Genomic DNA, 17455 nt, shown 5'->3' on the forward strand with positions numbered 1-17455 from the left:
AACATTGCACTAGTGATATTGCTGCAATGTGATCAAGTCTCAACCAAAAAGGTGGCGGTTTCCAAGCAGTCAGCCATGGCTCTACTTTACCTTTGCAGCTATCTGTCGCGCCTCCTCCAGCTGCCTCATACTTGCTTGTGCTTCCTGCTCAGCCTGCTGCCTCAATGCCGCCATATTCTGTTCATGACGTTGTTGTTGAGCCTATAAATACAATGCAGAAAATTCCTTAAAGAACTAGATCAGAACATGTAAAATAATGCCTTACAAAGTTTTATGAAGGACTTATGTTAAGGGAGGAAAATCCAATTTTGCCAGACTATGGCTGAAATCACACACAGCATATTTTGCACTCCAACCTGACGTGACTACAACTGCTACAGCGTGCTGCGGGTTGTAGGTTGCAGGAGCTGGACAGCCGCAGTTTGGAGACCATTATGCTATAATAAAACATGCCCATGCAAGAAAGATCTGACACCTTCTGGAAGGTAAGCGCCATATTTTAATAGTATTTTCAGAAGAGAACATTATTATACCTTCAGGATCTGGGCAAGTGAAACAGTTTCCTGTTGCGCCAAGGAAATCCCACGCACACGCTCAACTTCACATAACTGCCGGACAGATTCTTCCATGGCACCAAGGTAGTTCAGTTCAGCAGACAGCCGCTGGTGTAAACCAGCAGGGGAAAATCGCATAGCGCCTACAATACCAACAAAAGCACGGGTGTAAAAGAGGACCTACGTCATATAAATTTTAGCAACAGAAGATCAACTTGTACAAAAATAATCTGCTACCTTGCCCTATCTCTGCTGATGTCACTGCTGCTTGAGTCCCCACTTGGTGTCCAGATGGTATCGGTGCTTGTCCCCCTACATCCTTAAAGAGGGGCTGAGGCTGCTGAGTCCTTAAATCTTTTCCAGTTTCAGACATGAGGCTAAAACAAATAAGTGTGGGAAGGAAGGAGGGGATAAATGTTACATAAATGTAATATGCAGCATAACAGTAAGATGACACTTCCATCAAACTATCCAAGTGTTTACCTTGTGGTAGAACGAGAAGAAATATCCCCCATTGTGCTGTCTGAGTCTGAGCCTGCTGATCGATCTCTACTGGAGACTGGAGACGTCTGTTTGCTCCCTTGGCTTTTGTTTTCAGAGCCTGATGAGTTTTGCTCCACTTTCACAGAGATTGGAGAGCTGCTATTCAGCCAAACTTTTCCTACATCACAAAAAGGAAAAAAAAAAAAAAAAAAAAAGATAAATACTTTACATAAGAAGCTGTACTGTCATAGGTCTGCGTCTTCAGTTGCGAAGAACAGAAGCGGTCACATCTTACGCTTTGTGCTGCCTCTCTGAGATGAAGCAGATGAAGGTGATGAAGCAGCAGAAGGAACTTGTGAAGACTGTGGTGAAGTGTCACTTCTGAATTTGACAAGAGGTAGTTCTTCCTTGGCGCTGGAGGCACTGGTATCTTCACTGGAAAAAAAAATAAATAAATAAAAAAATATATATACACTAAGTAATTTGGAATCCCTGAGCAGCCAGGCAACAAAATATATACCAGCTATAGTTCACGTTAAGCTATTAGGCTATGTTCACATCTGCTTTAGAGGTTACTTAAAGGGGTTATCCCATTTCACAAGGATCCTATCTATACTGCTAGTATATGTGCATTTAAGACTTTTCCTAAATGCATTGCTTTATCAAAACTGCTTTGTTTGGCTGCTATCTTAATTTATTCACTTCATTGTTTACATTCAGTTTCTATGGCACTTGGGTTTATCTGCTCATTTCCCAAGTGATGTAGCTGCCTGCTCTCAGGGAGGGGGAGGGAGGGGCTGGGAGCAGCTCTGAGCTGTTTGAGAAGCTCCGCTACTTAAATGACACAGATAGGGGAGGTGAGAGCTCCGGGATTTCTGAGCTCTTATCAGTCGGTTTAATTGAATTTGGCTGATAACTAACGGCTGTGGTAATTTATTTACAACCAATCCCGTGCAAGTGAAACCTCGCCCACCTATGTGCCGAGAAAAGCAGGAACTGAAGAGAGCACAACAGCTTGCAGGTTAGTGAACAAGTGTCATGGGAATACCCCTTTAAAGAGGACCTTTCATGTCCTTGGGAACATGCGGTATTACATACCGCCAGAAAGCAGACATTGTGCTGAATTCAGCGCACTATCGTCTTTTCCCGTTATGTGTCCCTGGTGAAGAGCTGTCGGTACCGTTAACATAGCTCTTCGGTGTCAGAAGGACGTACCTGACAGTCTGTGAGAAAAGCCCGTCCTGACAGTAGAGTCCATAACGCTATACTGTCAGAGGGTGTGTTCCTTACTGCCTAGCCATAATGCTGAAATGTGAGGAACCCCCCCCCCCCAGTACTAGTCTATGGACGGGTACTTTCAGGTGGACAGTATGGTCGGTTTCATTAAATATCTATGGGACTGATGGAAGCAGCCAAGCCTGGCTATCTGTATCAATCTCATTGAGCTGAATGTAATAGCAGTGCTGATAATGCTCTACCATGCCTCCATTGAAACTCCCCCTCACTGTATTTGTGCAGTGGGAAGGCAGGGGTGGCTCAAAAACACTGTTCTAGCAATTGGTGGAGATCCCAGTGATCAGACATTTGTCAGATGTCCTATCAATAGGTGATAAATATCAAATCCAAATCTATTGCTGGAGACCAGTTAACCAAGAATTGCTTTACAATATCAAAGCTCTGCCCATTTATGTAATAAGGACTCATCCACATGACTGAGCGTGCATACTGAGGCTCTTTTGACGCTCCCTGATATTGGAACAGAAAAGAAAGGAATCCCCCATTAAACTCAATGGGGAATGGAAGACACTTGTATGTTATGCTAAAAAATCTGAAGTAACTCAGCAGCAACAAATAAATAGGCTTAAAAAGAAATAAGAATAACCTCAGCTGGGCCTCTTTCCGAGAATCCGTTGCTGTCTCACTAAGATGGGATGAAACAAAGTCATCGGCATAGGAGAGACTGTTCTGAGGACTGCTGGCTGATAACACAGGCTGCGAATCGGGCTCATCTTCTTCATAACCATTAAGATCTAGAAGAGACAAATATTTCAATATTTCCTGTGTACGACAATTGATGAGGTTCTCACAAACCGTGCGCTACCATCCTCACCTCGCCCGTGCTGCTGGAACGTCCTGGTGAAGATGTTGATAACACTGTGAGGACTCCCCTTACTCAGCTCTTCCCAGGGGCTTTGGAAATCGGGTCTGACATTGGTAGCCAGCGGTGGATATTTACTGGCTTCTTTCTGAAACTCCGCAAGTGGAGCAAAAGCCCTGTAATCCTTGACACAATACTCCTTATTTTTAAGAGTTTCTGCAGGGTTAAGACGTGCTGCATGTCTAGGTTGGCCTTCTCCTTCTGAGACGCTGTCTTCACTCAATAAGGATCCTTCACTGATGGAGCTAGTACTGGAGTTCGGAGTAGGACTCGCTTTCTTCTGAGATCCTGAGACCATCATACTTGGTTCAAGCACTTGTGCCAATGTTTTTTTGCTTTCCTTGTCATCGTATCTCTCCAGGAAAGCAGATGTATGAACAGATAACTCCTCAGGAAGCCTCTTATATAGATGATTAACCCCAGGGAGGTCATCTTGAGTGAAATGACTAGAACATGTGCTGAGCATTTTCTGGATCCTATCTGAGAACGCGTCCACCACTCTGCTTTCTCTTTCTGGAGGACTGTCTGGTTTTCGCCATGCTGTTTTTACTATCGGTTTCGGATCTGGTTCAGAGGACCAAGCTATTGGCAAGGTCAGTGAACCACCTGCCAACTTCTTAGCTTCATTTTCAATTCTAGAAGACAGAGACATTGCTGTCGCCTTTAAAGACTCGATACGATCCAAATTGCTTTTAAAATCAGTGGACGTCTTAAACTGCACACTCGTCTTCTGAGTCATTGGAAGCATGTTAACTGTGTTTTTTCGTGGGTTGAGCAAAGATTCCAAGTCTTTAGAAAGAGCAAGAAACTGAGATTGAGGTAAGTGGCCCTTTGAGGTCACTTTATCTGGCTGAGAACAGTAGGTCTCCATAAGGTCACTCCTGGGAAGATATAAGCAATGCTATAAGGTATAACCAGATAAGTGCTAATATATATATATTATTTATATATATTTTCCTTTTTTTTTTTTAAAGCTATAAAAGGAACATAAGTATACACTAAGAGAGAATTACCTAACAATGGGATTCCCTAAACCACTCTCAAACTATTCTCCTGACTATATATTAAAGTTATTTATGAGGCAAATACTGCCAGAAAATCAATAGTTGTCGAACGTTTAGTTACGCTTTAATAACTTGGCAAAACACTAAGAATTTCTATTTTTCTCACCTGAGAAGAGGCTGCAGGGGCTCGGAGAGAGAGAGGTCACTGCTGGAGGAGGCACTAGGGGGTCTCTCCTGGCCCTTGTTCTCTTTATCAGATTCACCAGACGGTTGGTACAAAGGCTTAGACTGGAAGAGGAAACGTAAGAAGTTACAGGATATAAGGTCTGCAAGAATAAACCTGGCTGAACAAAAGAGAAAGGATGGATCAACCAGCTAGTAGGTATAGAACTAGAAGACAACTTGATGTGTGTAGGACCTGCAGACGATCTTCAACAACACATGTTAGGGGAAAGGAGGATCCATTATTATCTGATCCCTCCGGTGGAAAGGTCACTGCGGGGCTGACATAGTGCCCTGGGGTTTTACAGAATATGTTATTCTAATGGGCTACCCTTAGGCTAGGCCACAAACATCTGATCATGGGAGGCCAACAGCTGATCCCCTACTATGGGTTGCATCCAATCCCCTACTATGCAGTGTACAGAGTTGGAAGCAAGTGGCTCGGTAAACTGTATAGTGGTCAGGTGACATTACTGAAGCTCAGCTCCCACTGAAGTCTTCTTCCAGACTCAGTACACTGTACAGTACAGCGGTCAGATGCAGTCGTGGACAGCACAAGCCTTGTAAACGTGCACATTTGGCAAAGCCAAGCATATGAGTTTATGAATGTTTGGCTGACTGTATGTGTAATATAATATAGGCTCGCTGGATCCAGACTGCAGGGCTCCCAAACACTGACAATTTACCTGTTTCTCTTGCTCAGTCTGTGGAGGCCAAGTCTCACCCAGCAGCAATTTGCTGTAAGTGTCTTGTGGCCCAGGTACATTCAGATCCAAAGATTTGTTTGCAATGGGCTCCTGAGTTCCTTTGTCTCTTTGCACAGTTGTGGCATTTTTTGCTTTGCTGAAGGCCTCTTTTTGTTTCTGATAAAGCTCTTGCAGTCGCTTATTCCTCTGTTCCTCTGCCTGTCGCTGGGCTGCTTTCTGCTCACTCTGTTTCTTTTTCCTTTCTTCCTGCTGGCGCATAATATACAGCCGTACCTGTTCAGAGTCATAATGTCTTCTCTTAGAAGAAACATGGGGTTCCTCAGTGACCTGTCCCTTCTCAGACTTCCTTTTTGTTGGACTGTGGCTCCTCTTTGGAGTTTGCTTCGCCCCATCTAAACCGCTATCTAACTGCAGATCATCTAAAATGCCTCGGATTTCTAGCGGCAGGAAATCTTTCTTCACTTCTGCAGACACAGCCTGATGTTTTTGTTCCTCCAGAGAGTTGGAACCTCTGTTTTTGCTTGTGCTGTCCATTTGGCTTCTACTAGACTTTTGAGGCTGGCGTGAATCCGACCGGCTCGAGGAGCTTCCTGTAATACAACAGAAGCATAACATATGAACCAATGGCTGGGAACAGATCTGGAGTTACTGACTGAAAGGAGAGAAGGGCTTTAATGTATTAGGAATGTATAGATGGGCTTACGGGGTACAGGAGCCCTATTGGAGCCCCCGTAAACAACCATACGACATGCCAGAAATAAAAAGGATCAAGACCAAGTTGCAGGTGTATTAATCCATGTCAGACATTACACCACTGTAGGATGTTACTTGTAGCAATGCTTCAGGCGTGGAATAACCCACCATTGTGCTGTCCAATACATTAATCCTGATGAAGGGTCAGCACTTAAAGGGATCCTATCATCGGATACCCTTTTTTTCTGACTAACATGTAGGAATAGCCTTAAGAAAGGCTATTCTTCTCCTACCTTTAGATGTCTTCTCTGCACCGCTGTACAGTAGAAATCCGGGGTTTTTTTTGGGTTTTTTTTTTAAATGTAGATTGTGAGCCCCACATAGAGCTCACAATGTACATTTTTCCCTATCAGTATGTCTTTTTTGGAATATGGGATGGAAATCCATGCAAACACGGGGAGAACATACGAACTCCTTGCAGATGGTTTTTTGCCCTTGGCGGGATTTGAACCAAGGACCCCAGCGCTGCAAGGCTGCAGTGCTAACCACTGAGCCACCGTGTGGCCCCAAATCCGGGTTTTCTTCAGTATGCAAATGAGATATCTCACAGCACTGGGGGCGGTCCTCAGCGCTAAAACAGCACTGGGGGCGTCCCCAATGCTGCAAGAGAAATCTCCAGTGCCGCCTCCATCTTCTTCTGGAATGCACTCTTCCTGTGTCTTCTTCTGTCCTGGGCTTCAATCTTCTAGGCCTTGGGCAGAGCCGACTCTGAATGCCCGTGACCACAAGAAAATGGCCGCATCCACAGTCGGCTCTGCCTGAGACTCGATGGCAGAGCCGACTGCACATGCCTGGAAGATTGAAACCAAAGACGGAAGACGACTCAGGGAGAGGGCGTTCCAGAAGAAGATAGAGGCGTCGCTGGAACTTTCTCTTGCAGCATTGGGGACGCCCCCAGTGCTCTGAGAGAACTCATTTGCATACTGAAGAAAACCCGGATTTCTACCGAATGACGGCGTGGAGAAGACATCTAAAGGTAGGAGAAGAATAGCCTTTCTTAAGGCTATTCCTACATGTTAGCCAGAAAAAAAGGGGATCCCTTTAAAACAATGTTTAACATACTATGCCACAGTGCTGCGATCTCTTACACATAGTAATACATTTTATTTGAAACAACTTGCTGTGCTAACTCACTTCTGATATTATGAATGGGGTTAAATTTGTCCCCAAAAAAAAAACGGACAGGGAAAACATACTTTAAAGGGAGTCTATCAACACTTTAAGAGAACAAAATATGTTTTCTGATTTTTTTTTTTTAAATTTAAAAAACATCACCACATTTTTAAATCAATGACTAAGTATATAAGATGGGCCTGGAAAGGTTGTCTACGGCAACGAAACGTACAAAGAGGGGTTTCATACAAGTAATCTGCCAACCTGGTTTAATGGGTCTGTCTGCATCCTCCTTCGGGGCCTCTTTGGAAAGGGCTTTTTTGTTGACGAGTCGATCACTTGACTTAGATCGCTTTTCCCTCTGTCGCTCACTGGGCACGGTTGTTTTGTCAGAGTTCCTCTCTTTTGATACTGGTCTCTTGGCAATCTGTCCATCAGTCGATGAGGTGACTTTGACTGGTTGACGTTCATTAGACTGAGACTTGGATTCCCTCTCAACCTTGGGTCCGGGGCCTAAGATCTGCTTGATCAATTTCTGTCCATCTCTCCAAGACGATGTGCTGATGGTATGTCCTGGAAGTTTAACAGAACCAACAATTACATATAGAAGTCACAACTGCAGACGTATAAAGCGTTCTTAACATTTAATATTCCTTACCCATCTTTCCATCAGGACTTGCTCCTTCCCCGGCCTCTGCCAATCTCTGGACTTTCCTTACTGGTCTGGACTTTCTCTTTGACTGTGACTTCTCATTAGGTGATGTTCCTTCTGAATATAAAGATTGACTATAGTCAGAGGATTATGTATTCTTCTATGGCCCTCCTTAAAAATTATTTCGTCAATGTTTTATTCAAGGGGTTTGCCCATACATAAAACTTATTCCCCATCCAAAGGAATAGGTGTTAGTTGCAGATCGGTCAGGGTCTGATTTTTGGCACCCACCAATCTTCAACTTATACCCACTCCTCTATGGGTCCTCTATTCTGATACCAACAATTAGGTCACCTTGCACCTCTGTCGTCTGAAAGAAGTGGATTTTGCGTATATAGATAGACAGATATATATATATATATATATACACACACACACACACACACATATATATATATATATATTATGTTATATATATGCTCCATGTATTTTATCCTATAGAAATGAATGGAGCAGCAGTGCATCGAGGCAACAGTCACTTCAATGAAACAGAGTAGTGAGGCATCCCTAGTTTTGTAATGTATGGTGTCACAGCGGTTATAGACCTCAACTGGTTTGCAAGTTTGGTTGCCATCATGGGCGAAATCGCTGCATTTCCGCTGCAGATAATGGGATTCTTTTCCTTAGGACTCACATTTGATCTCTTTCCTCTCCTACATAACTGAGTTTTTGCCAATCCCTCTGTGATATTTCCTGTGAATACACCTGCTGCAGACGCTCAAAACTCACCCTGGAAGGAAGCTGGCAATGTGCCATGTAGCTGTGCGCTGAGGTTCTGAAATTCAGCCTCCTGCCAAACTTTGCCATCTGGGGTACGAATTTTTGTTTCTGGAGGGTTAAAACCTATAAAGGTAAACAGGAGACATTAACACATTGTCTTTTTTTCAACCCTACCCTGCCAATATAAAAACACAACGGCCAGCAGGCCATGTACAATGGCAGATATATATTACTATCAGATGAGATATGTTATGTAATGATTAAAATATATCCCTCAACTTAACAAAAACATAAAAACAAGATACAACGTTACATAAAATGCTTGGATAGTAGCAATTGAAGAAAATCTCATGTATAGAAAAAATATTTCGGTGACACAATAACAGATATCATAGAAGAGTGAATGTATAATGTAGAGAATGCTGAGTGTGCAGAATATATTACAAACCTGCCATACTGATAACAGTGTCTAGACAGCCCCCTAGTGGTCATATACATGAATATGTATCTTACAAGTCCTAAGTGACATGTTCCCTGGACAGAATGCAAAGACCTTACCTCGATAGGATGGCGCTGGTGGGGCAGCTGTTACTTTCCTGGTTTTTGCACTTGTTACATTGTCTGTGAAATTTATAGACTCTGGAAGACGTTCTCGGTTATCCCGTTCTTCAGAAAGTTCCCACTGCCTGCGGATGCGCTCTTTCAGTTTTTCTAGTTTGGCATCAGGTTGTCTCCTTTTTAAGGTCTCCAGTCTGTTACTTAAAGGGCTGACGGTGGGGTGGTGCTGGGAAGGTTCTGTTGGGGTCCCATCTCTGTAGTCATTGCTGAGGTCACTCGGAGACCGATGTAATTGCCAATGTAAAGTATCGATGGCCAGTCTGTCATTTAGGTAGCGCACAGTGGTTTCATCCACAGCAGAGGAGCGCGTGCTATCAAAGTCCTTTCCCTCTTGACAAAGGTTCTTTACTCCAGGACCTGGAGCCTTCTCTTCTGATGACAGGACTTCCCTAAAGAAAAAAAATACAAAACATTATGTAAATAAAAAAATTTTTTTTTTGAAAGGGAAATCCACCCCAGGTTGAAGTTTCCAATGTGTCAAGTGAAGGAACTCCATGTGCGAGTGTCTTACTATTCTTTTTCTTGCTACTTCTCTCTGTACATATCACACTGGTCCCTTATATAGCGACAGTGTTGCTCTGGCTTTGGTGAAATGTTTTTTTCTCTATTGGAATCTAATAGGAACTGCGTAACTGGTAAGATTTCACCGTCAGCGACCACTAGCTGCAAAGTGGATGAGGTTCTGGTTAATCCCATCCGCACGGTGCAGGAAATTATCCGCAGCAGAAATGCGGAGATTTTGAAAACCGCTTGTGTTTCTGGCAACTGCGGCATGTCACTTATACCTCTGATAACCCCGGTATTTTCAATAAAGGTATAAGAGAAGCAGAAAGTCCGCACAGGAAATCTCTGTAGACTTTCTGTGAAAAGTGATGTGGGAAATAAACGCAACGTGTTTCCACCGCAGTGCTTTATGGCTGCAGCTCACTATGTGGGGCCTTAGCCGTACACACACAAGACTAGATCTTGCTGCAAAGTGAAGCTGCTGCTGTGGCTACTCAAATGGTGTCCAGGTTGCCAGTGGTCTCCTAGAGAGAAATAGCAGGGGAAGCCAAACATTTCTGGGATGCAAAGATGGGGACCAGAAAGTGGAGACTAAAGAAAGAAATATACCCATACCACAACTTTGGAATTCACTCTTGACTTTAGCACAAAAACTGTATCATATGCATTTTCCTTTTCTGAAAAAGCTGAATGTAAAACCCCGCTGACACTTTTTTTTTTAAACTCCCAACGGGGAACTTGAAGCTTGTGATCCTGCCGAAAATGCTGAAAAGTGACGTTTTCTCTCACTGAACCTTCTTTTTGTGCAGTGAAGTTTAGTTTTATTCTATAGTTTTTTTTTGTTTTTTTTTTACTATTCTTCATAAAACCATATAATGCTTAATGTATACTGTATATCAACTATGTCACGGCATCCGTTCTTACCGATATGAGGCCAGAGGTTCCCGGAAACCCACACGACAGGAGCTTTTAACATTGCTGTCCAGGGTAGTGGCACGTAATGGACTCCGAGAAGATCTCTCTTTGCCAGATTTGGTTGGGTGGGAATGTTTGCCATGGTGAGCAGTAGAATCCTCATGGTATCGACCATCTACAGAAATAAAACAAAGAAGAAGATAAGATTCTCCCCTAGCTGTATGTGACTTACCAGAGGGAGTGGACCCTCAGGACCCTTAACTATACTGTAGATATTTCCCATAGTCACGTCTATCGCCGAAATAAAACATATACACTTATAGTCCATAGTATTGTGAAATATCTACATCTACATGTCAGGGCTACATCGTGTCCATACAGATGTGCAAAGTGTTAAATACTAAGCACCCAGCAGTGACTTGAGTAGCAGGTCGTAACCATTTGACTCTCAAGCAGGATTTTTTTTTTTGCAGGATTCACCTGAGAAACAAGTCACAAGTGAGCAAAGCTTATAAATCGGTGAATAAAAGGGTCTTTCATCGATTTTTTTTTATGGGTGTTTCTGAACAGATCTGGGACAGTGTAAGAGTAAATTTTGGGAGGTATGTAATATGCTATGGATTGTGATGACCATACAAGTGTAGACACATTGCGTCTACCTACCCTTTCTGCTTATCTTCCGGGTAGCACTGCTTCCTGCTCTTTTAGCATCCATGATGGGGTCAAACACTGCACTGCTCGTGGGGGCCACATCCAGCTTACTTTCGGCGAGCCTAATCTGAGGGGGGACAAATACATACAGTGAAACATGAAACAATTGTAAAAGTCCATAAAAATCTATCTAACCGTTTATTTACACTGCATTGAATGGATACATTGGGAGGATTTCCAGATATTTCTCTCCTACAAATGTCCTTAGATATTACAGACCCACAGAAATTTTGTATACCACACAGACTATGCTATCCTGCAGAGCTCAAAATGTATGCTGATGGAGGCCAAAAGGATTCTGGCTGATACAGCTGATCTGCTAAGGGGCCTGGTGTCAGATGGGTCATCAATATCCAACTTTTCTATGTCCTGGATAACCCTTTAAGATCTAAGCTTGCTGTTTGAGAATGGAAACATTCTAGTTAATATTAACAAGTTAATATATTGTCCAGTTCTTGATCACGTTCAACTAGTACGTGCAAAGGGGTATTCCCAAGCAAGACATTTAGGGCACATCCACCAGATACAAATGATCCGAACTCTAGGACCCTAGTCTAGCAGGAAAATGGATATCAACGCGCTTTAGGGGACATTATGCTGAGAACCATCAAACCATTAGATTAAGGTAATGATGTATCTATTGGACTGTCAGAAGGTGTGATGGTGCTCAGCATAATGTCTCCTAAAGTGTCCTAGTGACAGACTCCCTTTAAGTGCACCAGCAGTATACACGGACGGGATCTGCCTTTGCTGTCCTTAGGGTGTAGGCCACATGCCATGAACTTGGGAAGAGGATAGAGAAAACTGCTCAGACCAGGTACAATTGCAGCAAAACTTTCACCTGTGACAAGTATTTGGTAACATGGATTTTTAGGTTCAGCATGGTAACAAGAATGTTATTAGAGTTGCAGAATACATGGCTGTATATGACACTATGGATTATTGCAAGTATATATCATACTCACAGCAGCTTTGGTGTTAGAAATCGTCTTCCATGCTTTGCTTATCTCTGTGAGAAATTAAAAAAATACTTGCATTAGACGTCCATCATGTTCATTTATACAAATTATTATCTATATATATATTTTTTTACGTATATGGGCAATATACTACCATATCTGCCCACTGGTCCCAACCCTGCATCTGCCATTATTTTACTATCTGACCCTGCAGAATTAATATTTGGATACTTCAGTAAAGCACCCCTTTGAGAATCTCTAGCGCCTGTCATAGACTTCAGTGCATATACTACACCTGTCCTACTACGTACCTCGGATAGTCTCCTGAGACGGCTGCTGTGGTGGACCCTGATAAAAAGTTGATGTTTTCCATAAACTCTTCTCAGCCATTCATCTACAAGGGACAGATAAAAAAAAATCATGCAGGCAAATAACCAAACGGCAGAAAGTGAGAGTTCTGGTTTCCCACCCAGCAACACGACCCCCACACGTCTAATGCAGAGCACTGGCCGGCTTGTCATAAGATCCCGGGGGTTAGAGGCTTTCTGTGACAGCTGCTGCGGACTAGGATCAAATGCTGCTATGGGACGCTGGAGGTTTATGCAGGGACACGAGCCAGCAGAAGTGTAACATGACATGACGGGGGCTATGCTTATCCCAACGTGCAAAAATATCAATGGTGCATTACATTTTATGGAGACCCTTGACATTTCATTGGTGAAGAGTGAAGAACATTTACTACTAAATCAAACGGTGTGTCTAACCAATATGGCCGCTGAAAGTGTCACAACTGTATAGTGATATAGCACCTGCTCGCAACTCCCTGCAAGTAAGCAGATCTGCACTTCACGATTTAGGGAAAGTGCACCTGCCAAGTGTAAAGTAATCTTTATGTCCTGGTATCTATATAATGCTCCTAGAGAGTGAAAAGGCCTGTAGTTCTGACCTATCCTCAGGACATGGCATTGATATGAGATTGGCTGAGGGTCCGGGACCCTCAATGATCAGTATTTCGGAGAGCACTGCAACCTCTTCCATTGTGTAAGGGATTGCTTGGTATTGCAGTTCAGCCCAATTCACTTGAATGGGAATGGCAATCAGACCATGCCGACCTAGGGATAAGACATCAATATTTAAAGGGGTTTTCCAGGCTAAATAATTGATGACCTATCCTCAGGACAGGTCATCAATTACAAATCGGAATGGATCCGACACCCCGGCCCATCGTGTGTTAGAAGAGGTTTGCAGCGATGGGGAAAGTCCTGCAGTCTGTTGGTTACTTACCAGGCACAGAGCTGTACATCTGTATACTGGCTGTACTTGGTATCGCAGCTCGGCCCATTCTCTTCAGAGAAGATCAGGCCATGTGACCGATGAATGTGACATTGCACGGTTGGGGATGTAAAAGCCTCTCTCAGGGAGGGTCACTACTGCTGCACACACTGATCTATGGGGCTCCTAGGTGTCAGACCCCACCGGTCATGAATTGATGATCCAAGGATAGATCTGCAATTAAAAGGTCCTCAAAATCCCTTTTGACTTCAGGAAACCTCTTTTAAATCAGTAGATGATAGGAGTGCCCCCCCCCCCCTGTTGTGGAGTGAGGCAAGCTGAAGGGTGGTGTAGTACAAGGAGATCAATGGCTTCTCTCCTCAGCACCACAGAAAGCAGCTACAGCTATCTCTGACAGCCCCATAGACAGGGGTGGGGAATTAGTGTCATTTGTGAGACGACCCCTTTAAGGTGCCTTACAGTTGCCTGTGCTTTCTATAGGGCTGTGCTGTGTATCTCCCCAGAGGACGTAGGGATGGACAGGGATCTCTCCCTGTCCATCACGTAGATAGTTGCTCCCCTCACTGAAACCTTCTCCTCTCATTTGTTTCCTCTTTGTGCCACTTCTGCATTCCCAACAACTAACATGCAAAGTCTTTATTGCTTTACCTTCAATGCACTGATAAAAGGGAAGTAAAGGCGATGGCCACTTCTAGATAAAAATACCAACAGGGATTTAATATGGAGGGGAAAATACCCGGGCTGTGGAGGAAGAGTTGGGGCCAATTTGTCTGGAGCCAGAAAAAGTTACCGATTCAACTTCTAAATAAAATGATTATTTTTAATTATATTGTACAATTATTAATATTGTCTAATTCATGAAACGCAAAGCTTGCTGTATATACTTTCATAGGAATCAATCAAGGACTTTTCAGTAAATTAGAGAACTTTTATGCTTCTCATTGTCCAGGGCCTTATGTGAGGAAATTGGAGTTGCTCTCTGCAAAAAACGTCCTGAAAAATACATTTGATATCACGTCCCTTTGCCCCCTGTAATCCATAGGCACCAGAGCCATGGTATTGGAAATACTATCTATATAATTGCATCAGAAGGGGTATTATGGTGTATTATCCTTCTGTCACCGACCCAGTACAGGTGGTGGGTGACAGAAGGACACTGTCCGTGGTGACCTCCATACAGGAGAATAAATCCAACCCCATATATGAGACCGTGACGACACTGGGTATTACTGTCAGTGACCGACTGCTTCACCCCAAGTGTGAGAAGGAGCCATCAGAGATCCTTCCTCCCAACCATGGTCAGGCTGTATAATCTACATCAGGCTAAGTGAAGATCACTCCGCACAGAGAACTAAATGATCCTGAAGTCTTTCTTTTCCTCTTAGTTGCTTTGACTCCTAGTATATTTCTATCTGCTATGAGCTTATGTGTGTTCTTTCTTGTAACATATTACAGATACATCAGCGCTGCCCTGCAATAGCCTAAGGCCACCTGCGCACAACAGTATACAGTCTTCGGGTCAGTGAAAACCTCGAATGACACATGGAATGATATGAGTGGTTTTCACTGACCCATATATTCAATCAATGCACAGAGCTGTAAGTACAGATAGGTATAGGACCCGCACCGTACCTTGTGGTTCTTCAACTCGGTTGTATGGGCTCATTAAAATACATGGGTTTACAATTGCAAATTTTTTTTAAAAAAAAGTTTGTGTGCATGAGATCTAAAAGAGAGGGATCAGTTTTATTCCCAATGCCTCACTTATATACAGATGGTATGGCAGGGTAGTGGGTATGGATTAAGAGCGGTGGGGAGAAACTTTTTACACCCCCCACCCGCAGTACTGATGTTAAAGGTAATGCTAGGACAGTAACACGGCCAATGAAAGTGATAGGTGAGGGAGCCCTATGCTGCTACTATACAGGGGTACCCAGGTCAATGTGTTAGGTTACCACATGTCACTATATAGGGCCTGTACAAGCAGCTTTCAGTTCACAGACACGTCTCACACATCACTTTAACAAATCTATTTCCAGTACAGCGCAGGCAAATGCAATGTAACCAGGAGCCAATGTAACCAAGGCATGTGATACAAACCGCTATGGTTTGAGCAGCTGTATATTGTCTTTCCATAATATACATTTTATGCTTATATAAACACGTCGGTGGTGGTTTTTTTCCCTTATAGCTTATCATATTGGATATGGAGCATGTGCCTCCATTCTATGATGTCCGACATCTAATTGTTTGTTGCGCCCCTATTACCCTTATTTTCCCTTCATTACACATGTAAGCCAGGAGCCAGCCAAGGGAAATAATAAAGAGATGCCGGGTGTCACAGAAAGGAGACATTTGGTAGTAAAGTATATTCTGAAAAAGTATTTCATTACAGAAAAGTAACTAGAAAATTCATTGTTTTAGATCAATAACAGGGATGACCTGCCATGTGGGATCTATCAGATCACGTGTCTTATTTGTCAGAAGTGAGAACCAGAAATCACATTACAGAGAGTGAAAAAAAACAAACACAAAAACTATCCACATTTCATATGAATATATTACACAATTTATTAACACCACAAAAGCAAAACTTGTTCCAAAGTTCAGTGACGCTTTATTTTGTTCAGTCTTCTTGAGGCTGAGGCCCCACGTTGCAGAATTGCAGCTTTTTTTTGTTGCAGATTTTGCTGCAGTTTTTTTTAGCCAAAGCCAAGAATGGCTATAGAAGAAATGGGCAATGTATAGGAAGTTCTTATACTTCTGCCTTCTGTCCAATCCACTCCTGACACCCATTCCTGGGATTGCTGGTAGTCCCAGGGATCAGACACATCCTATGTTTATGGGGTTTTTCCACTAATACACAGTCCCTATTGACAGGATACATGTTTAACCTAGAGGCACTGCAGTAAACTAGATTATGAGAAGTATAAGATAAATAAGAGTTCTGTGTACGGACCACCCTTTAGCTACATAGAAATCCTCCTGCTGGTGGGGGCTTAGTGTGACCAATGAAGACCAGTGCATTACAAATGGATGACTGTCCTAGATGAACAATCCCCTTAAAGAGGACCCATCACCACTGTAGTAAATATGCGTATCCCTATAAAATAATATTTCTGGATCATCTCTTAACTCTGTGCGGTGTCATTCCTCTGACACTGACATTGTCTACGCAGGTGCAAGGTTTACAAGGGGAATGTTAATGGCTAGTCAATACAGTGCTATATTTCCAGGAGGAATAACAGAGGAGCATCATATTATAAAAACTTTGTTATTGTTCAATGAGAAATACAAGTCATTACTAAACGGACACGCCAGGCGACAGGCCCAATTTAAGATGCGGCTGACACATTGAATCAAAGTGCAAGCCCCAAACTTATTAGACAGGTGGTAACCGAATTATACTAATATTATAAAATGATCCAGATCAAACAAGTGCTGCACGCTATTGATCCTGTAATTCACACCGCCAGGGGAGAGGGACAAAGCATCTGTGATGTTGACAGATGGGAGAGGTGATGAGCAAATGAAAGCCCAATTATACTCCCTGATCACAACATGAAAGGCGGTTACTGAGGGCAGGCCCAGCAATTCTCCACTATGGCTAATAAAGGGTTACCAACCACTACAAGGACAATATGGCCGAAGTAAAGGCTGTAACACTAGGGTCTATCCAAAGTCTTCTATAAAACTGAGCGCTTGGAAAGAAATGATTTGTATCTATCGGTCACACTACAAGTGTCAGTATAGAGCTTGTCATCTATCCACAAGATCTGGACAACAGGGAGCCCATCTACCTACGGAGTGACCGTTGCGTCATGTCTGCTGCCGCTCTATGCCAAGCCTATGAGGCCAGTGATGTGCTCGCTATCACTACTGGTCCCACAGCAGCACACAAGGGCAACCATTGACTCATTAAAACAAGGACACAATTAATTGTTGGGGTTCCCAGCACTCATGTGCACACTAATCACCAATCCGTTATGGGGAGAGAACCCCTTTAAAGGACAAAAAATATTTGTCCTT

At 43.1% G+C, this 17455-nt stretch overlaps 1 protein-coding gene across 4 annotated transcripts in view; it reads right to left on the reverse strand.

Annotated features, from left to right (window-relative positions):
• CEP350 (centrosomal protein 350) overlaps positions 1 to 17455 on the reverse strand; it is a 37215-nt gene that overhangs the window by 18887 nt on the left and 873 nt on the right. For 3 of the 4 annotated variants that reach the window (XM_075286758.1, XM_075286757.1, XM_075286756.1), the window contains exons 2-18: positions 12445 to 12527; positions 12140 to 12183; positions 11127 to 11241; positions 10473 to 10638; positions 8985 to 9433; positions 8436 to 8549; positions 7653 to 7763; positions 7259 to 7567; positions 5108 to 5718; positions 4366 to 4487; positions 3148 to 4076; positions 2920 to 3067; positions 1333 to 1472; positions 1038 to 1215; positions 792 to 931; positions 534 to 697; positions 91 to 201 (exon numbers count right to left, since the gene is read on the reverse strand). In XM_075286758.1, coding sequence (XP_075142859.1) covers positions 91 to 201; positions 534 to 697; positions 792 to 931; positions 1038 to 1215; positions 1333 to 1472; positions 2920 to 3067; positions 3148 to 4076; positions 4366 to 4487; positions 5108 to 5718; positions 7259 to 7567; positions 7653 to 7763; positions 8436 to 8549; positions 8985 to 9433; positions 10473 to 10638; positions 11127 to 11241; positions 12140 to 12183; positions 12445 to 12523 — 3930 coding nt within the window. In that variant the 5' untranslated portion in view covers positions 12524 to 12527. Of the gene's footprint in view, positions 1 to 90; positions 202 to 533; positions 698 to 791; positions 932 to 1037; positions 1216 to 1332; positions 1473 to 2919; positions 3068 to 3147; positions 4077 to 4365; positions 4488 to 5107; positions 5719 to 7258; positions 7568 to 7652; positions 7764 to 8435; positions 8550 to 8984; positions 9434 to 10472; positions 10639 to 11126; positions 11242 to 12139; positions 12184 to 12444; positions 12528 to 17455 lie in introns of those variants that run through there. The other variant, XM_075286759.1, reaches the window with a different exon arrangement.

Source organism: Leptodactylus fuscus, chromosome 9 (genome assembly GCF_031893055.1).
Source record: "Leptodactylus fuscus isolate aLepFus1 chromosome 9, aLepFus1.hap2, whole genome shotgun sequence".
Lineage (NCBI taxonomy): Eukaryota > Metazoa > Chordata > Amphibia > Anura > Leptodactylidae > Leptodactylus > Leptodactylus fuscus.